The sequence below is a fragment of the Archocentrus centrarchus genome, unplaced genomic scaffold (assembly GCF_007364275.1).
Source record: "Archocentrus centrarchus isolate MPI-CPG fArcCen1 unplaced genomic scaffold, fArcCen1 scaffold_41_ctg1, whole genome shotgun sequence".
In the NCBI taxonomy this organism is placed as follows: domain Eukaryota; kingdom Metazoa; phylum Chordata; class Actinopteri; order Cichliformes; family Cichlidae; genus Archocentrus; species Archocentrus centrarchus.
The window spans coordinates 1,596,386-1,621,997 of NW_022060267.1; the positions used below are offsets into that span (position 1 = coordinate 1,596,386).

At 42.5% G+C, this 25,612-nt stretch overlaps 2 protein-coding genes and 1 long non-coding RNA gene across 7 annotated transcripts; 1 reads left to right on the top strand and 2 right to left on the bottom strand.

Moving 5' to 3' along the window:
• Positions 1-4,536: 4,536 nt before the first annotated feature.
• On the bottom strand, positions 4,537-10,371 carry LOC115776985 (uncharacterized). The gene is made up of 4 exons (XR_004019546.1): positions 10,088-10,371; positions 8,646-8,771; positions 6,106-6,207; positions 4,537-4,556 (listed from the first exon to the last, which is right to left on the bottom strand). It is a non-coding gene; the product is annotated as an uncharacterized LOC115776985 (long non-coding RNA).
• A 6,170-nt stretch (positions 10,372-16,541) lies between these two features.
• Positions 16,542-18,036, top strand: LOC115776958 (uncharacterized). The gene is made up of 3 exons (XM_030724767.1): positions 16,542-17,311; positions 17,404-17,622; positions 17,699-18,036. The coding sequence occupies exons 1-3, from the start codon at positions 16,593-16,595 to the stop codon at positions 17,904-17,906; spliced, it is 1,146 nt and encodes a 381-aa protein (XP_030580627.1). The 5' UTR covers positions 16,542-16,592; the 3' UTR covers positions 17,907-18,036.
• LOC115776964 (G2/M phase-specific E3 ubiquitin-protein ligase-like) lies at positions 17,904-20,853 on the bottom strand. Of its 5 annotated transcripts, none has more exons than XR_004019537.1 (8): positions 20,511-20,853; positions 20,277-20,401; positions 20,108-20,144; positions 19,924-19,963; positions 19,385-19,563; positions 18,998-19,170; positions 18,619-18,833; positions 17,904-18,543 (listed from the first exon to the last, which is right to left on the bottom strand). XR_004019537.1 is itself a non-coding variant. In XM_030724774.1 (8 exons), exons 4-8 carry the CDS (start codon positions 19,918-19,920, stop codon positions 18,308-18,310), a joined length of 1,005 nt encoding a protein of 334 aa, XP_030580634.1. In that variant the 5' UTR covers positions 19,921-19,963; positions 20,108-20,144; positions 20,277-20,398; positions 20,511-20,853; the 3' UTR covers positions 17,904-18,307. The 5 variants fall into 5 exon arrangements, 2 of the variants coding, with proteins under 2 accessions (XP_030580634.1, XP_030580633.1); XR_004019538.1 differs by having other exon boundaries at positions 18,619-18,849; positions 19,719-19,963; XM_030724774.1 differs by having other exon boundaries at positions 19,719-19,963; positions 20,277-20,398.
• Positions 20,854-25,612: the final 4,759 nt, after the last annotated feature.

Consider the following 25,612-nt stretch of genomic DNA (forward strand, 5'->3'; position numbering starts at 1 on the left):
CCGAGGAATCTGGATTATGTTTTTGTTGTGTATTTTTTTATGTGATTTCTGCAAACACAGTGGAAGGAAACGGCACTCTGGGACACATTAAATGCTTGATGTATAAATGTAACTTTTCTGGATTATATGCAAAAATGATCATTCTATCGATCTAATAAGGCCTGATTTAGAGTTCTGCATTGATCCTTTGTGTATAACTGAAAATCCTCTCTGAAGCAAACCTGACATGCACCTCGAGAAATGTAACTACACGTCCAAAAAACTGATTACTCCTTTCTGGTTATGTCTTAGGCCCCATCACTCAATTAACAAGTGGGAGCGGCATTTGGTGGTTAGTATTAGCTTACTAATTAGCATTAGCATTAGTGCTGGGGTGAGAAATATTTCTTGCTAGAACCCTGAAGTTACCATGGCCACCACCAATGGTAACAGCAGAGAAGTAAGTAAGTTGTTTCTCCGCCATTAGTATATTGAGCTAGTGGTGGGCAGATTGATCCTGATATCGATAATATGGATGCCAACGTTGGTATTGGTATTGATCAATATCAGTGTGATGAGATCGATACTTTGGCTTCAGTTTCTCTCCTGTATGCAGTGCTGCGGTTTCATCAAAGATGCGAGCTGACTGTCTAAGTGTGGCTCCTGTCACAGCACAGAGCACTTTGCTCCTCCCCTCCCCACAGTGTTTTGTTATACTGTCATGTGACGCATAACATATTTTATTTGGGAAAAAAAAGGATTTTGCTATGAAACATTTAAATCAAATTTAAATTAAAATTTGTAGAAAATTAGTGAATGAAGGGACATTTTTTATTAAATTTTTTATTATACTTTCTGAAAAATCTACCTGGAAAAAAGTTTGCTTTTGTTCTTGAGTGATGATTTTGTACACTTCATTTATAAAAAAAAAATCCAGACATCAATTTATGGGAAAATTGTTTTATTCTATTGTTTCAGAACAATAACTTTTATTTTGATAAAGTATTTTCTACTTACATATAAACTTTGCCCAATTCTATTCTGGGTTTTAACTAATTAATGATCCAAAGGAAAAAAATCTCAAACCAGTTAAACTTCATGGAAATTCTTCATAATTATTAAAAAGTATTGGTATCAGTATTGGTGATAATGGCCCTGTGTTTACTTGGCATAGGATCGATACCAAATCTTGAAGTGTCGCACACAACTACATTGAGCAGCATACACCAGGAGTGATTGACAGTGCTAAGACCCTCCTCCTGGCTCTGACTGGTTGTTTTTGACTGGGAGCGGTTCAGGGAGGAGGTGGAGGAGCTCCATTTTTTTCGCAGATTATCGGTCTCATACTGTCTGACATGGTGACAGTTTTAACAAATATGTAAAAACCAGATTTTTATAAAAGTTACATCCTGCAGCTTTAATCTGTATAAGATTAAAGGCTTTAGTTCTTACTGTTGATGAGTGTTTGCCATTTTTTCAGTTTTACACATTTAGCTATGTGGTTTTGAAAAAGCACCCATTTTTACAAAGGTTGTTGGTTTAAAAACAACACAACTTTATGCATAGTTTATGAAAGGCAGAGAAAAGTTAAGACTATTGTGATGAACTATGAATAATTGTTTTACATTCTGTGATAAATGATGGAAGTCACCCAGGAGTATTAAATAAAGATGGTTATATTTATTTGAGCTGTGAGTTTTAATATCAGGGTAATTTTATGGGAATGTGGATCTTTCAGATCAATTTGAGAAGTGATTTTGATCATTTTTCACATTTTATTGTGTCATGTAGTGTCAGGCACTGGTCTTGGTCTTGTCTCGGTCTCGCCCCCCTTCGGTCTTGGTCTCGACTGGTCTCGGACCCTAAAAGTCTTGGTCTTGTCTCGGTCTCGATACCCTCTGGTCTTGGTCTTGTCTCGGTCTCGGGTTAGGTGGTCTTGACTACAACACTACAAGAGCTACACCATATGCAAGTTGTGTCAAACAAAGCTCAAATATTTTGGAAACACGACAAACATGAGGAACCATGTTATTCAAAAAGCTGAAGTCAACAAGCATTTTTGTATGAGAGCTACTAGCACATAATTCTACTCTTGTGTGGAAGTTGTGGTTTTGATACCACATATTTGTTTGTTGTTTGCACATAATGTTGGTTAAGAGTTGGCATTTGCTGAAATCTGTTAATTTACTACAAACATGCTGCTACAGGTGCACTTTTTCAGTTTGTATTTCTTTGTTCAGTTCTCTGGAATGTGTGGCCTTGTACTTGCCATACTGCTTTCATTTGATTTAATATAAATATAAAATAAAATGGGAGTTTTAAAATGGAAATAAAATTGATTCATCATGGATTGCTACTACCAAGATGCATCGATAATCGTTTTATAATCGAATCGCAGTCCTCTGAATCGTAATCGAATCGAATCGTAGAGTGCTTGGAGATTCCCACCCCTACTGATTAATGATCTTAATGAGCACATCTTGACTCACCGAGCCTTTCTGCAGTTCCTCACAGCTGGAATCAGTCTCAGTTGTCCCTGATCTGATGTGTTGTACTTGTTCAGGTCCAGCTCATCCAGAACCTCCTCTGACATCTGCAGCATGAAGGCCAGAGCTGAGCACTGGATCTCAGAGAGTTCCTTCTTTGATCTGTTCTCTGACTTCAGGAACTCCTGGATATCCTGAAATAATGAGAGGTCGTTCATCTCCATCAGACAGTGGAAGATGTTGATGCCTCTGTCAGGAGAGATTTTATCACTGTTCATCTTCTTCAGGTTCTTGATGACTCTCTGGATGGTTTCTGGACTGTTCTCTGTCTGACCCAGCAGACCTCCTAAGAGTCTCTGGTTGGACTCCAGAGAGAGGCCATGAAGGAAGCGAACAAACAGGTCCAGGTGGCCATTTTCACTCTGGAGGGATTTCTGCATGACTCTCTTCAGGAAACCATCCAGACATGAGATGTTCCCATAATAATAAGAATAAAGGAACTTCTCCAGCTCCTCTGTCTTCCTGCTGGTGAAACAGTGGAACATGTAGACTGCAGCCAGAAACTCCTGAATGCTCAGATGAACAAAGCAGTAGACTGGTTTCTGGAAGATCACACACTCTCTCTTGAAGATCTCTGTACAAACTCCTGAGTACACCGAGGCCTCTGTCACATCCAGACCACACTGCTCCAGGTCTTCTTGGTAGAACATGATGTCTCCTTTCTCCAGATGTTCAAACGCCAGCCTCCCCAGCTTCAGAAGAACTTCCCTGTCAGCCTCCGTCAGCTCCTGTGGACTTGTCTCATGTCCCTCATGGTACTTGTTCTTCTTCCTCTTTGTCTGAAGCAGCAGGAAGTGTGAGTAATGTCAGTCAGGGTCTTGGGCAGCTCTCCTCTCTGCTCTGTGGTCAACATGTGCTCCAGAACTGTAGCAGTGATCCAGCAGAAGACTGGGATGCTGCACATGATGTGGAGGCTCCTGGATGTCTTCATGTGGGAGATGATTCTGCTGGACAGCTCTTCATCACTGAATCTCCTCCTGAAGTACTCCTCCTTCTGGGCGTCAGTGAAGCCTCGTACTTCTGTCAGCCTGTCCACACATCTAGGAGGGATCTGATTGGCTGCTGCAGGTCGGGACGTTATCCAGACGAGAGCCGAGGGAAGCAGCTTCCCCTTGATGAGGTTTGTCAGCAGCTCGCTGACTGATGACTTCTGTGTGACATCAGACACGAGCTTCCTGTTGGTGAAATCCAATGAAAGTCTGCTTTCATCCAGGCCGTCAAAGATGAACAGAAGCTTCCAGACAGCGAGCTTCTCTGCTGGGACCTTCTGTAATGTTGGATGGAAAACATGGAGCAGCTCCAGAAGACTGTACTGCTGATCTCTGATCAGGTTCAGCTCCCTGAATGAAAGCAGCATCACCACACTGACATGTTGGTTCTCCAAGCCCTCTGCCCAGGCCAGACTGAACTTCTGCACTGAGAAGGTTTTTCCAACGCCAGCGACGCCGTTGGTCAGAACCACTCTGATGGGTCTCTGTTGGTCAGGGAAGGCTTTAAAGATGTCGTGGCACCTGATTGGTCTGTCATAGAGGGTTCTTGGAAGCTGTCTCCAGCTGCCTCACCTCATGTTGGGTATGAACCTCTTCACTCTGTCCCTCTGTGATGTAGAGCTCAGTGTAGATCCTGTTCAGGAGGGTTCCACTTCCTGTTTCATCACTTCCTTCAGTCACACGTTCACATCTCCTCCTCAGACTGATCTTATGTTCCTCTAAAACCTCCTGCAGACCAGCATCTGCTGAAAGACAGAAAAACACTGAGACTAAAGAGAAGAAACTCTGAAATGTGTCAACAACACAACAAGAAGTCCAGTTTTCAAATGAGTCCATCAGCAGACAGATGTTCAGTCTTACTTTGTCCACACTGGGGACAGGAGGAGTCTCCTGATGAAGCAGACTGGTCCCAGTATGAGGAGATGCACTGTCTGCAGAACCAGTGTCCACAGCTGGTAGAGACCGGATCCTTCAGGACGTCCTGACAGGAAGCACAGCAGGACGGCCGCTCCTCACACAGACCCCGCTCCTCTTCTTCTCTCTGTGAACACATTTCTTTATGACTAAAATCATTTGGTGACTGTTGCTGACAAAGATCCAGATGTGAGGACACTGTGCAGAAGCTCTGATGGTCACAGAGAACAGGAAACGTGGAGCTACTTCCTGTTTGAATCCAGCATTCAGGCTGGAACCAAAGTGATGCTTCCTTTGATCTCAGCAGCACTAATGAACTGCTTTTCCTGTCTGATTGAACACTGAGTGATCTGCCTGCAGTTTGCTATCAATACAAACTCAGCACTTCCTGCAGAGACTTCACAGTAAAAGCCTTCCATCACAGAGAGCTGATTCTGTCCTTCACTGTGTTACAGTCACTGTCTGCAGCTCAGTTTGGGTTAGTTCACATTGAACTGAGCTTAGAAGGCCTCTAAAAACTGGGAGAGCAGCAGACTCACACACACAGCTTTCAGCTTTCATTGGAAGCTTCAGTCATCAGGAAGGTGACCTTTGACCTCTGAGTCTAATATTCTGCATTCATTCTTCTTAAAATGTTTTTAGTATTGAAAGTTGATGAAAAAGAACTTCCTTAAATATTCTCAGTATTTATATATACAGTATACAGTACAGTATTAAATCATCTTCTTCCAGCTGCTCCTTTAGGGGCGCCACAGCAGATCTTCTGCCTCCATCTCCCCCTATCCCAGCACCCTCCTCTGTCCCTCCAATTCTCTGCATGTCCTCCTTCACTACATCCATGAAGCTCCTCTGAGGTCTTCCTCTCCTCCTCCTGCCTGCAGCTCCATCTTCAGTATCTTCACCCTCCCTCCTCTGCACATGTCCAAACCATCTCAGCCTCTCTGACTCTGAGCTGTCCCTCTGATGGACTCATTTCTGATCCATCCTGCTCACTCCAAGTGAAGATCTGAGTATCTCCAGCTCTGCCTCCTGTCATTGTGTCAGAGCCTCCATCTCCAAACCATCACAGCAGGTCTCACCACCATCCTGGAAACCTTCCCTTTCACTCTGGCTGCTCTCCTTCTGTCACAGATCACCTCTGACACTCATCTCCACCCACTCCACAGAGGATACCTCCACCTCTCCAGGCTCTCCTCCACCTGCTCCCTGTTCTCACTACAGATCAGTGTCATCTGCAAACATCATCATCCACAGAGACTCCTGCTGACCTCATCCATCAGCCTGTCCATCACCACTGTGAACAAGAAGGAGCTCAGAGCAGATCCCACCCCCACCTTCAACCCATCTGTTGCTCCTACCACACACCTGATCCATGTCCTGCTCCACCCTCACATCCTTCTCTGCCTCTCCTGCCTTTCTCATGCAGGACCACAGCTCCTTGTTGACTGTTTGATCCAGACTGAGCGAATATGAACAAACTGCAGCTCAAATCATCCATAAATATTTCAGCAGAGTTTAGCTTCAAATCCCAAAATCCCACATGGAAATCCAGCCAGGCTTCACAGACAGACACCTGGTTACTAGAGATTATGACCTTTGACCTCTACAAACACAAACATATTTCTATATCTCAGAATGAGTTAGATTGTCTTAATAAATGACTTCAGATCTCTTACATTGTTGCTCTGGGTCCATGACTGAAGTTTGGTGGTATTCCTTTGGACCTGTCACTCCTCATAGACAGACAGCTGGAGGACCCAGACTCTGACCTTTGACCTCTGCAAACAGGAGAACATTTCTCTTTAATTTACAGAGATTACTGATACGTTCTGAGACTAAAGCTTAATGCTGGACAGTATAACACATGTTTCAGAGTAATGGTTATGATTTCATGTGTGATCCAAACCTGTGAACAAACTCAGTGTTTTTATGTTATTGGCCGCGCTATGCTGAGTGTACTGAGAGGGTAACTGTGCAAACTGCTGGAAGAGGCTCTGTGCTGCATTCAGGGACACAAAGAGAAATGAGAGCAGAGATGCTCCCAGAGAGGAGCTGTGATTTGATGGAGTGGCTGACATGGGATCTGTTCCAGGCACGTGATTGGTTTACACCGACTACAAAAAGCTGTGGAGATTAAAATAACCTTACCATAAATATGAGAAAAGTTTAATTCAATTTTATTATAAGCACAAATCACAACAAACAGTCACCTCAATGTGCTTCATACTGTAAGGTAAAGACCCTAAAATACAGAGAAAACCCAACAGTCAAAATGACCCCTTATGAGCAGCACTTGGTGACAGTGGGAAGGGAAGGGAAGGGAAGGGGGGGGGGCAGTCATCTGCTGAGAGGAGAGACAGGAAAAGACACACTGTGGAAGAGAGACAGAGATGAATAATAACTAATGATTAAATACAGATCAGATATTTATTGAAGCACTGTAGTCGGGGCAAAGCAGGAAACTCAGTCATATTAAAATCCCTGCATTAGTTGCTAGGTAAGCTCTACTAAATGTGAAGAGAGAGAAGGAAGCAGGAAGTGCTGCCTGGCCAGAACAACGTTCCTTCCTCAGGACAAAACAGATGAAGTAGAGACTCGGTCCACGGTGCCCTGGCTCCCCCATGGTTTTAACTCCAACACGGTAAAAAGGAGCAGAGGAGAAAGGATTGGTAAATCCAGTGTTTAGATCACAGCTGTTTGGCCATGGTTAATCCTCCAGGACTTCTCCTTTTAAAATCCAACCTTGTTCTCATCAGTCTGCTCACAGCAGCAGGTCTTTACCACAGAAACATCTTTTTATTCCTTTAACAGACTCTATCCCCCCTTTCTCCACTCCTGCTGAGGCCACACTGGATGGAGTCCAGCTGCACCTGCTTACTTCCTGTTTTCTAACCAGTAACTTCCTCGAGTACAGGTTTATTCAGAGTCATTACAGAACCATTACTCTCACTCATTTTATTACCTTTGCTCATTTCAGGTGTGTGTACATCTGTGAATGTTAGCAGCTATCATAAGGCTGATATGAAGTCCCTTATTTAGACAGTCCCAGGTGGATGAGGCCTTGGGGACGTCAAAGAATCAATGCAAATGCAGTTTGTTTGAAAGCTTCAGCTTGGCTGTGGAAACCATCGAGCCAAATGCAGAGTTTAAAAAACATTATAATAATATGTGGTGCTGTCCTACAGAGCACTGCAGTCACTGATGCACCTGTGTGACTTCTATTACCTGCAGACTTCTCTCTGGTCACATGATCCTCTGACCATGTTGGGACAAAATGAGCTCCTATGAAAGGATCCAAAACAGGGCTGAGAAATGAGAACATCACTTCCTAACTTTACATCTGATCTGAGATCTGATTACTCAGCTGTGAGCTGACCAGGAGCCATAAACTGCAAACAGAAGCAGCTCACACACTTTATGAGCACTTCATTTTTCAGTATTGTTTAGTGAAGCTTTAAGGTGCTGATAGGCTGGAACAACCTGCATCATTTCTACCATCACTGGATACAAATGCTTCCTGAGATTTACAGCTGGAATGTTTCTAATCTGATCTCAGATCAGCCTCAGTGATAGAGGACGGCTCTCTGAGCACAGGTGTTTCACTGAGTTAACAGTTCAGGTTAGAAATGCAGCTCTGACACATTCTGGATATTTGAGTACAGTTTGGGATGATGAGTCATTTTAAAGATCCCGTTCTAAATGGATCCAGAACTGGGAAATGGATCCGGGCCTGATCTGATCTTTCATGGCTCTGATAATCTGTGCACAGACTCAGGTTCTCTCCTTTCTGCTGCCCTTAACTCACTTAAAGGAACTGATGTTCAACATTTAGGAGCTCAGACTCCAACATGAGCCGCTCAGCTCCTTCTGCACTGCTGCAGCTTTACAACACATTCAACACAGGAGCACCAGCGCCACCTGGTGTTTGTGGCTGTAATTACAGAGTGACACACATGCTGGATAAACAGAGTTACTGCAGCTGCATCTGATTTGCACAAACAGCAGGAAGCTGAAGCTCTTTGTTTGAGTGAGAAGGATCAGAGGTCCTTCAGGGTTCGATTAGGAACACAAACCAAAGTTTCCATTAAACAGCCTTTATGCTCTTATATGTGTTTATTACAGAGAAAATCAGATCATGAACCACAGCATCAAGATGAGAACATCAATGACAGAAAGCATTTTATAAATGCACTAAAGAAATGAATGGTTCTCTCACAGTGTGGCTGCAGGTTCCTTGCTTAAGCCTGGAGGATCTGCTTTGGACCTGCTCTGACAAACTGATCCTGCAGGCTCTGCTCTGCCCTCCTCTTCCTCCATCATCATCTTCTGGACTTCAGTGGGTCTGAGAGGGAAACCACAAACAGTGATGTTGGAGTGGAAGCACAAACCTCAGGGTCCCACTATAACTCCTCTCAGTCCCATCAAGCTACAAAACACCTGTTCTATGAGAAATATGGTTCCTGTGTCAGACGTCTGCTATAAAGTTTTCATTTACTGGAATAAATGAGACAATAGCTGTGTCCAAATTCAGGGGCCGCATCCTTCGAAGGACCCGTCCTCCATAGACCAGGTCCTTCGCGGCCCACGAAGACTGCAAAGGCCGGAGGTGCGCGGCTGTGAAATTGGACGGTCTAACCTTCGTATCTGCGTCACCTGTCCTCACATCTGCGTAGCTCATGTCGCCTACCAAGTATGACAGTGGAAGCACAGCTGTGTAAAAGCAGCTGGTTAAACAGAGAACAAACCTTTGCTCCTTTTTGTGGTTTAATTTTAAATCCTTAATTCAAAATAATTGGTTAAAACAAGCATAACACATTTCAACATCAAGGAATACAGCTGAGTGAATGATTAATTTCCAACTATATTAAGTGAGACATTAATGTTGAATAAAACTATCCAGTTATGATGCTTAACTTAATTTCAGGCAAACTGATTTGCTGAGGAACAAATGAAACACTGAAACAAACCAAACATCAGCCGTTAGAGATCATCTGACTGAATTATAACTGTGCTTAACTTCCACTCAGCGGAGAAAGCCAGCGGGGGTTTGAAAAGGATGTGCTGGCAGCGAGCCTCGATGGCCCGGTCAGCTGACAGCTAGCGAGGCGAGCTGCTGGTAGAGCAGCAGCAACGGACAGCTCCGAAAACAGCGGAGCACTTTTTGTAATTAAGCGATATCTTGATAAAACGAGCTGATATTTGAGGTTTACACGTTTACATTCTCACCTGAAAACATTTTAAAAGTTCATTTTGTGTCACAGAAACAGTCATTTTTCAAACTTTTTGTCCGCTATTCTCCACCGTTTTTGTGTTTGCGTATTGATGCGCAATGAATCATGGGATATGGTAGGCCACGAAGGATACACCGGACCCATCCTTCAAATTCAAGAAAAGAAGGACGCATTTGGAGGATCCTTCGAATTTGGACACCTTTCGTCGCCTCGTTGTGACGTAATCGGCCTACAAATGCGGCCTTCGAAGGATGCGGCCCCTGAATTTGGACACAGCAAATAAAAGAGTGATGCTACACTGTTATAGAAGGAAGCAGCAGCAGCTGTAAAGTCAAAGAAGAGACTCACACTGCTGAGCTGGGACTCTTCTTCTTCCTCTACAGTCACACACTCAGAGACAACAACAACAATGTTGTGTTACACTCACCCCGCCTCAGCTCCTCTTTCCTCCTCCTGCTCTCTGAAGGAAAGTGGAGGCTCAGCTAACGGCCTGCTGCAACCTTTCTGTCACAGACTCGCTGTGGGCTCTCTGCGGTCTAAAGGGGGTCCCCCTCGGTGCCGGACCTGCGGAGAGCTGCGTGGACACACAACACGGGGACGGCTTTCCGGGAGAACTCCACAAAACTCCACAAACTCTACAAACTCTACGGAGAAAGGCGCTAAGTTTCCAACACCGACTAACAGACTCACTTTCACTTTCACTTCTCCTCCCTCCGTTTACAGGAAACCAGCTGACAGGAATGAGGAAGCTGGGATTGTAGTTTTTACCCTCAGTTTCCCCCTTCTTGCTTGTACAGCAGGGATCCTCAAATCCAGGCCTCGAGGTCTGGTGTCCTGCAGGTTTTAGATGTGTCTCTGCTTCAACACACCTGAGTCAATATAGAATCATCAGCAGGACTCTGAAGAACCTGACTGCATACTGAGGAGGTAATTCAGCCATTTGATTCAGGTGTGGTGGATCAGGGACACATCTAAAACCTGCAGGACACCAGACCTCGAGGCCTGGAATTGAAGATCCCTGGTAGAGGCTTGAATCCATCCAGGACGCGCAGTGCATGCTGGAACAGCAACAGCGTCTTTGTGAACATGGATCCACTCTGTGAGCTGGAAACAGCTTCTTTCTAACGGGAGGAGGCGCTAGCATGGCTGATAAAGCATCTGTAGCTGCTGATGCTGTGAAAAGCACCTGTACAGGTAACACTGTGCTCTGTGATGCTGATGTGGAAGGTGACTGATCTGTCAGTCAGTGAATAACGAGCTCACTGTGAGCATCTCTGATATCTGTGGCTGTAACACTGAATCAGAGCATGAAGACTTCCTGTTCTCAGACTTCAGCCCATCAGTCTGTGACTCTGATCATTGTTCAGGTCTTCATTGTTTCCAGGAGGAGAAGCACCTCTGAGCTTCTGCTGAGGAGGAGCTCCAGGAGAGCCTCGCTCTCTGAAAGACCTCCATGAACAGCTGGCAGCTCTGCACTTTTACAGCCACTTCTGTTCATCCCAAAGCTGTGAAGAGAGCACAGCTTCTTCCTCAGAGTCAGCTCAGCTTCATCACATTAATACTACAGACCAGGGACGCCCAAAGGGGGGCCCGTGGCCCCTGCTGGGCCTTGGAGGTGGTGCAGGTGGGCCACAAGAACTGGGTTTAAAGAGGACTCGTAACTTTATGAGATCAGAAACACTAAAATGTAACAATGATGCTCATTAACATGAGGAATGAGCACAGGTGAGTTGTGTCCAGGTAAACAGTCCCTCTGAGAGGAAACAGTGCTGATGGGAATCAAACAGGAAACAGGAACTGATCTGAGTTTGGAGAACTTTGATTGTTTCAGCTGCTCTAAACCAGAGGTGGCAAAAGTACTGAATTCTATAGTTAAGTAGAAGTACAATACTTGTGTTAAAAATACTTTGGTAAAAGTCAAAGTACTGGTTCAACTTCTTACTGCAGTAAAAGTAAAAAAAGTACAGGCTCTGAAATGTACTCAGAGTAAGAAAGTAAAAGTAGTTCTTTGGAGGCCGTTTTCTACCTGATATTGTTGTGTAAAGCTGACTGAAGCTCATTATATATTAAGATAAGATAAGATAAGATAAGATAGTGTTTATTTGTCACATGCACAGTTATACACAGTACAATGCACAGTGAAATGTATTTTGTACCTGCACCATATATACACACACATATAATAAGAAGAATAAAATAAAAAAAAAGTATTCACACTATACACTATACTCTAAATACTATCACTATACACAACTTTTTAAATTATAATATTTACATTGTGCAATAATGTCCAGTTAGGGCTCAGAGTTGAGGCAGACAGATGGCTTGTGGGTAAAAACTCTTCTTCAACCTTCAGTCTTAGCCCTCAGGCAGCGGTAACGCCGGCCTGATGGGAGCAGGGAGAAGAGAGAGTGTCCGGGGTGGCTGGGCTGTTTTAGGATCTTCATGGCCCTCAGCCTGCACTGCTTGGTGTAAATGTCCGCAGGTTGGGGAGGGTGGTTCTGATGGTCCGTTCAGCTGAACGAACCACCCTTTTAGGGCCATGAAGTCCTGCTTGGTGCAGTTTCCCATCCAGGTGGTGATGCTCCCACGCATGATGCTCTCGATGGTGCAGGTGTAAAAGTTCCTGAGCACCTTGAGTGGGAGCTTGAAGTCTCTCAGCCGCCTGAGGAGGTAGAGACGCTGTCTGGCCTTCTTCACAGTGATGTTTATGTGATGAGTCCAGGACAGGTCCTGTGAGATGGTCACTCCCAGGTATTTGAAAGTGTCCACTCTTTCCACCTCAGCACCACTGATGACAAGTGGATGGTAGTCCCTCTGCTGCTTCCTGCTGAAGTCCACGATCAGTTCCTTTGTTTTGCTGACGTTGAGCAGGAGGGTGGTTCTCCTGGCACCAGTTCTCCAGGCGGGAGACCTCTCTCCTGTAGGCTGTCTCCTCATTGTGAGAGATTAGTCCCACAACAGCAGTGTCGTCAGCAACTTGATGATGACGTTGGACTCTGACGTGGCCTCGCAGTCATGGTGTACAGTGAGTACAGCAGAGGGCTGAGCACACAGCCTGGGGGGGATCCAGTGTTGAGGGTGAGGGAGGATGAGGTGAGGTGACCCACTCGTACCACCTGTGGTCTGCTGGTCAGGAAGCTGTGAACCCACCTGCACAGGGATGGGCCCAGGCCCAGGTCCAGCAGCTTAGAGACCAGCCTGGAGGGAACTATGGTGTTGAATGCTGAGCTGTAATCTACAAACAGCACTCTCACATAGTTCCCCTTACCAGTGTCTATGTGTGAAAGGGTCTTGTGGAGGAGGAAGGATATGGCGTCATCTGTGGATCTGTCTGGCCGGTATGCAAACTGTAGTGGGTCGAGGGTGGTGGGCAGTGAGGAGGTGATGAATGTCTTGATGAGTCTCTCAAAACACTTCATCACCACAGAGGTGAGCGCTATGGGCCTGAAGTCATTGGGGCTGCTGGGGTGTGGTTTCTTTGGGACAGGGACTATGATGGACTTTTTAAAGCAGGTGGGAATCACACACAGTTTCAGTGAGAGGTTGAATATCAGTGTAAACACAGGTGCCAGCTGGTCAGCGCAGGTCTTAAGGACACGTCCACTAATACCGTCTGGTCCAGCCGCTTTCCTGGTGTTTACACGTCTAAACGCCCTCCTCACGTCGCGCTCCGTCACAGTGAGTGTCTCCGCCCCTCCGGCGGGAGCGCAGCGGGCTGTCGGCTTCCCGACTCAAAGCGCGCAAAGAAGTTGTTGAGTTCATCAGCCAGAGAAGCGTCGGCACTCACCGGGTGTGTGTGTGGTGCTTTGTAGTCCGTGATGGTGCGTAGTCCCTGCCACAGTCCCCTGGAGTCAGACTGTTGTAGTTGCTGTTCCAGTCTGCGGCCGTAGCGATGTTTAGCCTCTTTCACCGCTCTGCGGACGTTGTATGATGCAACCTTGTAGTCCTCCATGTTCCCAGAGGCGAGGCCGGAGTTGTAGGCAACGGTGCGGGACCTCAGGGCGTCGCGGACAGATTTATCCACCCACGGCTTCTGGTTGGGAAAAGTCCTGATGGTCCTCCTAAGTGAAGTGTCTTCAACAACTTTCCCAATAAATCCCACAACAGTTTCCGTAAACTCCTCGATGTCTCCGCCCGCGCTGCTGCGAAACATGTCCCAGTCGGTTGAATCCAACGCACCCTGCAGAGCGGCCTCTGTTTGATCAGACCACCGTGTCACTTCTCTCACAGCAGGGGGTTCCTGCCTGAGCCGTTGTTTGTATTTCGGCATGAGAAGGACAGAGGTGTGGTCAGACTTCCCAAAAGGCGGAAGAGGCTTGCTTATTGTAATAATATAAAGATGAGCATAGAACATTATTCAATCTAAATTTGAATCCTAATGAATGCACTCAGCTTGAATCTGTTCTGTAGGACACAAACTGTGAAAGGGAATTTAAACCCAGCTCTGTTCTCTGTGTCCTCCATAGTAGAGGGTGACTGTGCCTCCACCTAAACACCAACATGAGGATCCTCAGGGGTTCCAGTGGGATTCAGAAGGTGGAGGAACCCTAAGATCAGCTGTAGTGGCTCTGCATGGGGAGAAGAATCACAACTTTCTATTGTAGCTGCAATAAATGATGTGGTGTGCAGGCTGTGATCAGCTGACCTGCTGCTCTCTGCTTCCTCTTTCTTCCATCTTTCTCCATCTGAGTGAAGTTATCGCTCATTCTTTGCTCTCCCTGAAATACAGCAGCTCTTCTTTAGCTCGCAGACACACTGTGTGACAAACTGCACACACTTTGTGTGTTTGCTGATATTTGTTGAGCATTTAGAAATGTTGCATTTACCTGACACACGTTACTGTCTTTATTTTTGCTCCTCTGTAGCACAACTATGAACATCTGCCCTCAGTGCGGCCGCTATAACCCCTCATTATAGCTATAAATGATACATTAATTATACGGTTTGGCCTCTTAATGTCTTTGTATGTGATGAGCCCGGTGATGGAGGACACGCCTGTACGACTGTCTCTTATATGTTATTGTTCCTCCGTTTAGGCTCAGATCGTTGATGTTTGAGGCGCACTGACTGGAAATGCTAACGAGTTAAAGCTAAAGTAACGAGCTCCTTTTAACCATGGAAGAAGTAGAAAGTACAGATACTTGTGTAAAAATGTAGCAGTAAAAGTAAACTGTGGTCAGAAAATCAATAAGTACAGATACCTGAAAAATCTCCTTAAGTACAGTAATGAAGTATTTGTACTTTGTTACTTCTGCTCTAAACACATATCAGGATCTTTGCTGCCCCGTCTAGGAGGAAGTTCCCGCTCAGCTCCTCCTGAAGTGGCCTGACTCCACGCAGCCCTCCGTCCTCCCGCTCTGTGATCAGTGATTATTGAAAGGACGCTGAGACCAGACTGAACTCCATCCTCACTTTTACATTTGGACATTTCTCAGAGCAGTTTCAGTTAAATCTATCATACAGCAGATGAACTCAGTGATATTTGAGAAGTGAAATGAAGTTTATAGGATTTACAGAAAGTGTGCAATAATTATTTAAACTAAATTAGGCAGGTGCATAATTTTGGGCACCCTTTGTTGTTTTATTGATTTGAATACCTTTAGCACTAATTATTGGAACACTAAATTTGTTCTGTAAGCTCATTGACCTTTGACCTACATACACAGGTGAGTCCAATTATGAGAAAGGGTTAAGGTGGCCAACTGCAAGTGTTTCTCCTCTTTGCATCTTCTCTGAAGAGCAGCAACATGGAGCCTCAAATAACTCTCAGATGAGCTGAAGACAAAGATTGTTCAACATCCTGGTTTAGAGGAAGGATCCAAAAAGCTCTCAGAGATTTCAGCTGTCAGTTTCCACTGTGAGGAACATAGTGAGGAAATGGAAGACCACAGGCACAGTTCTAGTTAAGGCCCGAAGTGGCAGGCCAAGAAAAACCTCAGATAGGCAGAGGCAAGACAACGACCCCAAACACTGCTCAGAATCTACTGAGACCTTCATGCAGAGGAACAAGAACAACGTTCTGGAACGGCCATCTCAGTCCCAGACCTGAATATTACTGAACATCTGTGGTGGGATTTAAAGCGGGCTGACCATGAAACCATCAAACCTGACTGAACTGGAGATGTTCTGGAGAGAAGAAGAATGGTCCAAAATACCTTCATCCAGAATCCAGACTCTCACTGAAGCTACAGGAAGCGTTTAGAGCAGAGCAAATAACATTTAAAGAGGTCCAGTCAGACAAAATTTTATGAGGCCTAGGTCCAGAAGTCCAACTATTTAATGTGATTGAGACTTTATATATATTGGGGTGGGAGTTTAACACGTTAATTACGATTAATTAATTACAGGGAAAATAACGAATTAAAAAATTCAACACATTTTAATCTCACTTTGCACCGTGGAACATTTCTCACTGCAGGAGTTCCAGGCATACAGATTATATCGACACACAATGTGATGAGCGTGATGAGCTGCGTCCAAATTCATGTCGCTTATTTGCAAAAAGTACGGTGGCCGGGAGGTGCAAATCAAAATTACAAAATCTGAAACACTTTTACAAGTGGCAAAACAAATTTACATTTTAGAAACAAAATCACATTTTAGAAAACAAATTAACAATACGAGAAACACTTTTACAAGTTCAGAAGAAATTAACATTTCAGAAAACAAATTAACATTTCAGAAAACAAATTAACATCACTCGAAACACTTTTACAAGTGGCAAAATCAACCGGAAAGGGTAGGTACTAACTCCAAGGCTGACCCGGAAGTGATAACGGAAGCGGGCATTTCAACCCAAGATGGACAGCAGTCGAGTGGCGTTTTGCCCGTTTTGCGGGGCACATATGAGTAGATTACCGCGGTTTTGTTTTTCTTGTGGACGGTCCTTAGAGTTTTTAAACGGCACAGAACAGACAGAACGACCAGATATGCTGCAGCAGTGCATACGATATTTTAATGAGGGTCACTCATACGCTGTAATCGTAGACATGATGGCATGTTTACACGGTGTACACATCAGCTTAAGGTCGCTGAAAAGCAAACTGAATGATGCCGGGTTATATCGCAGAAAGGATTTGTCCTCTACCGACGTCATAACTAGGGCAATACGAGTGGAACTTCGTGGACCTGGACAGCTGTTTGGCTACCGCATGATGTGGCAGGTACTCAGACAAAAGTACAATCTGCAAGTGAGGAGGGATCATGTAATGAATTTGCTCCGGGAGCTTAATCCTCAAGGGTGCGAGAGGAGAGCACGCAGAAGGTTTATAAGAAGAACCTACCACTCCATGGGACCGAACTATATGTGGCACGTGGATGGTTATGATAAACTCAAGCCATTCGGTCTGGCACTTTCAGGGTGCATCGATGGATTTTCCCGTAAAGTACTGTGGCTTATATGTGGCGCAACAAATAATGACCCATCTGTGATCGCTCACTATTTCCTGTCATGTGTGCGAAACCTCGGTGTCATCCCCATGAGACTGAGAACCGATTGCGGCACGGAGAACGGGACCATGGCCGCAATTCAGTGCACGCTACGCCACCACCACAATGACTACTACTCTGGAGCGTCCAGCCACATGTATGGCTCATCCACAACCAACCAGAGGATTGAGTTCTGGTGGTCCATATTCAGAAAGGGAAGGTAAGTGGTATTCATACTTTAAATTCATTTTGAGTGACCATCGTTTAAACATGGATATGAAAATTATAACACTATATTACTGATTTTTATAGGTGTCAGTTCTGGATGGAGCTATTTGCAGACCTTAGAGAAGCTGGATACTTAAATGGGAGTCACGAGCATCAGTGTCTGCTGAGATATTGCTTTGGTGATGTTATTCAGAGGGACTTGGATGAGTGTATGAGACTGTGGAACAGTCACAGGATCCGCCCCTCCAGAACAGCATCATGTCCAGGAGGAGTGCCAAATGAGCTCTACTACTTACCACACAGGTAATACTTTGGTGATAGATGGTATTTTCCATTTTATCATAAATTTAAATGTAATCATATCTTCTCTGTAATATAGGTTTGGCTCCAGAGACTGTGGATTTAAAATCCAAATGACTGAACTGGATGCCTTTCCTGACGTTCATCTGACAAGAGCTCCATGTGGGGACCCAAACATGCAAGAATACTTGGACTTTGCAGTGGAGCACAATCATTTACAGAAGCCAGAACAGTGGCAGTCTTCAACTGAACTATATCTGAAACTAAAAGAAATTGCTCAGCTATGAATTGAAGGGAAGTTTATTGTAATGATGGTGGAACATGTACACAACTTGTCACCCACAGTTTCAGTATTTAAAATTTGGAAATAAATGAATGAAAAACAATTGTCCAAATGCTGTCTGAGGGGAAAAAAAGACATGCTTGCTTACCGCAATTTTAAAGTATTTTAACAAAAGTAACTGCACCTTTAAATGCACATAATACCAACAAAGAACAAAAAACATTTTGAGTCCAAGTTTTCCTGCTTTAACATACCTGATTCAGATGATTGCAGTTTAAAAAAAAAAAAAAAAGCCTGTTAATCAGTTATTCAGGATTAGGATCTCTGATCTAAAACGTGCAGGGCATTGTGCCTGGATGACCAGGTTTGAAAAACACTACTCTAATGGTTATCTAGCTATATAGTTTATAGACAACCAAATCCTGGACTATTTTGAATTCCAAAGTCCATTTGTGACTTAAACACACTATATGAATCCAGAAATGGTAATTTCAACAAGTTTGAACATGTATTTGCCATTGGGAGTGGAACGTCATCCAGGAACTCTATTTGTGGCAGTGGTTCCAAGCCAGATGGGGGAAGTGATGTCAGCCCAGTTGCAAACATCAAAATGTCTTCCACAGACACAGCAGCCTCGCCTTCTGCAAAGAAATAAATGTTCAAATATACCAGGCTAACGTGGTTTTCCAAGTAGGTACAAATAAAACCTTACAAACCTTCACAATCAAGGAGATAGTCTGCCCAGCAGGCCAAGGTTTGGCTTTCTTTCAGTCTCCTATTACTCCCTGAAGGGCTGAGTTGAGGTTTGAAGAGTCTCTCAAGCTCAAAGGCAGTCAGTCGCTTTTCACAGTGGCACAGGACAGGGGTCAGCAAAGTAGGGTGTTGCTGTAGTGCAGTCAGGAACTGAAGAGCTGAAAGACCATCTTTGAATCTACAAAGTGAACACACTGTTACACAGATATGTAGATGTTGCACACTAAGGCAAAATTGTTTGTCACAGTGACTGATAACAGATACACGTGCCATGGAGCATTACAAACTAAACATTCCTACATTAAAAAAAAAAAGAAAATTACATCATTAAAAATATCTTACCTGTCAATTACAGATGAGTTGCGGTCAAAAATATACCACTGGAGGTAGTTGGCCACAATTTCTGTCTTTTCGTCCACAGCAGCCACATGTCTAAGACAGCCTGCTGTCTGCAACATTGTGCTGTGTCTCATGATACATTCTTGTAGAGCATCCAATGTAGCAGCATTCTCAATCTGAAAGACAAAGAGACATACCCAACACATTAAATAACTATGTGTTAATCTTGACCATTTTTATTTAGTGACATATATAGCATGCTGTAACCCTACAATATCATAAATTCATAATTCTGCAAATGTATATGTGTGGGAACTAAACATCATCATTGAACAGTGCAGGAACTATGTTAAACTCTGTCCTACCACACTGGATTTATGTTATCCCCACCTCTCGCAAAGCTTTCCCTATTTCTTCATCAGTTATTAAATTAACTGTTGGTTTGAATGAAGGCTGGCCAGCAAGATACTGTACAAGATCTTCTGACAGGAAATGGGGTCCCGGACCTCCATGTACAACTGAAACTGCAATCATCTGTCCTGCCAGGAAGTATTCATCCTCCCTAACAGCTGTGAATGAATTCATATTGTAAAATGAAAACATACATTATTTACTTTAAGATATTGGGGGGAAAAAAAACAAAAAAAAAAAACATATTCTGTGTCACATATCTGTTTACTAATAACCATCCATTAGTATAGCACATATCTAACCCTATGCATACCATTTGCATTATAGACCAAGAACCGATGTCCCTCTGGTCCATCAAAAATTGGCCGGTCTTTCAGGTGCTTCATTAGCAGAGTTAAAAAATTCTCATCTTGGACCACCTGTGTCAATCCCTTCCTCATAAACACCTGCATCATCGGTAAATCTGACCAGCATGTCACAGTTTTCAGAATATGATGAACGTCTGAAAATGACATTACCTGTCCTGGCTGAATTGTAGCTTGATGTCCCAGTGCATCTCTTAAACACAATGAAAATAATAAAATGATTACCACAATAGTCATATAAGAATGTAAACAAGTACATGACAGATTCCTCTTGGTTGATAAATCATTAGAAAGGTTCTCTCTCTGTGAAAAAGGCTAGATGCAAAAATCTACTTACCTTTCATTTTCAGACTTATCTTTGGGAGTTCAAAAACCTGTGAGGAAAGTGCATAAATTTATCAGCAGTTTCTAATAGCTTCAATAGCTAATTTGTGCCACCACAGTTTCACAGTGAGCCGAATCAGACAGTCCAGTACTGATTACACGATCAGTACTATACAACTTACCTGGACGTGTTTTTGTTCTTTAGCCCGGTGTCTTCCTCTAGGCCCGTAGTTAAAAGACTGACGCTCTTTGGACTTCGAGCTTCGGTATTCCAGGAACTGTTTATATGACGGGCAAGGTTTTTCTGCTGAAATTAACAAAGCTCTGTCTCAAAAAACAAAATGAGCTAACCAATGACACTAATAGCTTTCATTCGTATTGGCTACTTCAGATAGCGAGCGCTATGCTGCACTTACTTTGTTTAGCATTATCCGGCTGTTGACATATCCCCTGTGCCTCTGGACCTTCCGTCTGTTCTGTCCCATTTAAAAACTCTAAGGACCGTCCACAAGAAAAACAAAACCGCGTTAATCTACTCATATGTGCCCCGCAAAACGGGCAAAACGCCACTGAACTGCTGTCCATCTTGGGTTGAAATGCCCGCTTCCGTTATCACTTCCGGGTCAGCCTTGGAATTAGTACCTACCCTTTCCGGTTGATTTTGCCACTTGTAAAAGTGTTTCGAGTGATGTTAATTTGTTTTCTGAAATGTTAATTTGTTTTCTGAAATGTTAATTTCTTCTGAACTTGTAAAAGTGTTTCTCGTATTGTTAATTTGTTTTCTAAAATGTGATTTTGTTTCTAAAATGTAAATTTGTTTTGCCACTTGTAAAAGTGTTTCAGATTTTGTAATTTTGGTTTGCACCTCCCGGCCACCGTAAAAAAGTGCTCCACTGTTTTCGGAGGTGTCCGTTGCCGCTGTTCTACCAGCAGCTCGCCTCGCTAGCTGTCAGCTGACCGGGCTATCGAGGTTCGCTTTACCCGGACAGAACGTCCGACTGCGGTCACATCATTTTCAGCCTCCCGCTGGTTTTCGCCGCTGAGTGGAAGTTAAACACAGATATAACTCATTCAGACAGGGGCGTGGTGGCCATCGGGAGGTTTCCCGAACGGCCAGTGATCAGATTTTTTTTTTTTTTACCCAATTAAGCACAGCAGCTGCAGCTCTCGTGGCCAACAGGTGCAGTCCACACCTGCAAATAAAGTTCTCTTGTCTTAAAATTATGGTTTGTCGGTTTGCCTCTCCAAACCAAGCTCCCGGGCTGAACTTTAACCCCAGCCAGCCCCTGGTTGCTTATGTATATTAATTCATTCATCAACCAAACTTAAATCAGTATTTCTCATGTTAAATACTGAAATGCGATTAAAATGCGATTAATTTCGATTAATTAATTACAAAGCCCCTAATTAATTAGATTTATTTTTTAATCAAGTCCCAGCCCTAATATATATATATATATATATATATATATATATATATTAGGGCTGGGACTTTAACGCGTTAATTTCGATTAATTAATTACGGGGAAATTAACGCGTTAAAAATTTTAACGCATTTTAATCGCACTTTGCACCGTGGAACGTTTCTCAGTGCACGAGTTCCCGACATACAGATTATATCGATGCACAATGTCCAAATTAGGGGCTGCATCCTGCGAAGGACCCGGCCCACGTCTTTCGCAGCCCACGAACACCACAAAGGCCGGAAGTGAGCGGCTAGCCTTCATATCAGCTGCCGTCACCTCTGCGTAGCTCATGTCGCCTAGCAACGTGAGTGTGAAGCACAGCTGTGTAAAAGCAGCTGTTAAACGGAGAACAAACTTTTTCTCCTTTTTGTGGTTTAATTTTAAGTCTTTAATTCAAAATAAGCTGTTAAAACAAGCATAACACATTTCAACATCAAGGAATACAGCTGAGAGAATGATTCATTTCCAACTATAACAAGTGAGACATTAATGTTGAATAAAACTATCCAGTTATGATGCTTAACTTTAACTTCAGGAGTTTATCACAGGAGCACTTCCACCCTTCGTTGGTCTGTGTAGTAGACTGGTGGGAAAATAATCAACATTTTGAAGTTTAAGCTTATGTATATTGATTCATTCATCAACCAAACTTAAATCAATATTTATCATGTTAAATATTGAAATGCAATTAAAATGTGATTAATTTCGATTAATTAATTACAAAGCTTGTAATTAATTCGATTAATTTTTTTAATCAAGTCCCACCCCTAATATAAATATATATATATATATATATATATATATATATATATATATATATATATATATATATATATATATATATATATATATATATATATATATATATATATATATATATCTCCTTTAGAGAGGCACTACTTTTTCAAGTATTATGATCACCTATCAAAAAGATTTTGGAATGGACATTTTATCCCTATATTGATGCAAATTCTCCATTTGGAAGGTTTCACCCCGGACACACACAGGCTTATGGGGGCAACGGAGGCTTATCTCCACGAGTTAAGAGAGGTCAAAGATATTGAACGTGCGCTTTTTGAATTTGAGGACAGCGTTATCGGAGTCAAACGATCATCTGTTGACCAGGTGATAAACCAGAAGCATCATCTGTGGATTTAACTTCATTGTGTGCATTTAAATCAAAACTGCAGACTTTCTGGCTGATTCCATTGTTTGTACTTGATTTACTTAATTTATGTTATAAAATTGTAATTATTTTATGTCTATAAACATGTAACTATGTGACGTTTGTATTTCTGTTTTACATGATTATATTCTGCTGCTGATTATCTTAGTCTGAACACCCATGAAAATAAGAGATTTTTAATCTCCTTAGTTTGATATCACTATAGTGGACTTAAGTATTTTTCATAGTATCATATCACTGTTTGTTGATGCACAAAGTCTGCAACAAGATGTTTGAAATAAAAGTTTGTAATGCAGTACTGATGAGACACAGCAGCGTTTTTATACACAAATCTGCACACTGTCTCCTGTCTGAGTATTGATCAGACACTCGATGGATCGTATAGTTATGATCCATGCTACAAAGACCAAAACATAATGTATTTATATGTTTTTGTGTTTCAAGCGTGTGTTACAGTCGGGTCATTGAGCTTCAAAGGAAAAAAAAAAGTCCACACAACTCTGCTCATAAACCCTAAAGGTGTTAAAGCATCTTTGTACTTCAGCACAGCTGTTATCAACATTATTCTTAAGATAATTACCCACCTATTCAACTGCTGATTGATCCATAAAGACTTTATATGTTCATATATCACACCAAGCATTTCACAAACTCCATGTTGGACACGCAGGACTAGTGAACGTGTAGACACACAAAGTATTTTGTTTATCTCCACAGTTTGTATATCACTCCTATTGTGGTTTCAGTTTAAAGCAGCTGTATAAGAGAGAGAAAAGCAGCAACTATATTCTAGCAGCACACTTTAAAGAAAAGCTCAAAGTTTACTCACCGTGCACAGCTACTATGAAACGGGTGAATATCAGTTAGGATTAACTACCAGGCTTTGTTTTATGAGTAAAATCATTTGTACTGAATTATATTACTTAAAACTATGAGGTGAAAGTAATACCATCACACAAGGTTGTGATGTTTATGTATCCAATAAAACATTCAGCGCTCTGAAAACATTATTGGTTCAGTGTCCTTTATACACACTTTACAAGCTTTGTACCAATAAAGTTTACAGATTAAGCAAAAATGGATTCTAAGCAGTGCAAAATCCCACAGACTGAAGGAGATAACTCAGAAAACCTCATCCACACAGATCAGCAGCTACCCCACATCCACAAGTCCCCCATCACACCCCCCCCCCCCCATGCCTGCAGTCTTGCGTGTGATTTAAAGTTACAGTCTGATGTTTAATTTTGTAGGGGCTAAACTAAGTTTTTAACTCATGTAATGAAAATTGTAACATTAATTATGTAATTTCCTCTAGTCAGAAGAGGCGTAGCAGCAATTTTATCACAGCTATTAAAGATCTTACAGGTAAAATATTTTATGAAGAAAATGATAAAAGTATCAGGGAGAGCTGTGTGTCCATGTTTTCAGAACTACCCTCGGATAAAAAAACCTTTGAATCCTTGCTTGAAGTGGTCACCCCCTTTGATGATACAATCTTTTCTCCATTGATAGGAGAAATTAAGAAGGATGAAGTTATAGCGGCCATTAATCAATTAAATATCAATAAATCTCCAGGCCCTGATGGCCTCCCTGCTGAATTTTATAAACTACATCTGGAAGACGTAATTAACCTTTTAACCTCAGCACTAAACGATGGTTTGCAAAAGAAAAATTAAGTGATTCCTTTTATCAAGGAATTATGTGTTTATTATATAAGAAAGGGGATAAATGTGATTTAAATAATTATAGACAACTAACTTTAATGAAGGTCGATTATAAAATATTGGCAAAAATTATAATGAATAGATTCAATGATATATTAGATAAAATAATTGATAAAGAGCAAACTTGTGGCATTAGAGGTCGTCAAATGTGGGATAACTTGTGCACCTTGAGAGAGGTTGTATACGCCAGTAAAGACACAGACTTTTACATCCTCGGTCTGGACCAAAGGAAAGCCTTTGACTTTGTCTCACACACATATCTGTGGGCAGTGATGAGGAAATATGGGATCCCTGAAGGTTTTGTTAAAATGCTCCAACTGTTATATAAAAGGTCTATAGTGCAAATAAAGGTTAACGGGACCTTGAGTGAACCTTTGAGATTTCCCGTGGAGTGAAGCAAGGGTGTCCTTTAGTGCAGCATTATATGTATTAGCCATCAGTCCTTTACTAAAAATAATTCATAAAGATCCTCATTTTAAAGGTTGTATGCTTGATGAGACACATAAAGTGATTGCCATGGCTTATGCAGATGATGTCACTGTAATTATAAAAAATCAAGAAGAACTAGAGAGATTAAATGGATTCCTCAAACTGTACGAATCAGCATCTGGAGCCATGCTGAACAAGGACAAAACTGCAGGTGTGTGGATAGGACGAAGCTTAAACAGGCCCACCATAGACATCCAGGTTAGGAATGAAATCAAAGGTTTAGGAATATGGATTACCGGTAATGATAGTTGCCACACAAATTGGTCAAAGAAGGAGTGCGAGGTTAAAGAAGAAGTCTTAAAATGGGAAAATAAAAACACTAATTATAAAGCACGCATTAAAATTGTTAAAACCCACATCATTTCTAAACTTCTTTTTCTTCCCACTGTGTTTCCTCCCCCACAGAAAGTCATCATGACACTCAATAAATTGTGTTTAAAACTGATATGGGGAACAAACCGTGAGGTAACACAAAGAATGACGATATATAAAAATAAAAGAAATGGTGGTTTGGGAGCAACAGATCTGAGTATTGTACTTAAAATCCCTTTTATTAAAAACATCTGTAATGCAATGAACAGAAGAGCATTTTGGATTAAAGGAACTGAAAATCAGTGGAATAAATTGAGAGGAAGAGCAAAGATCTGGTGTTC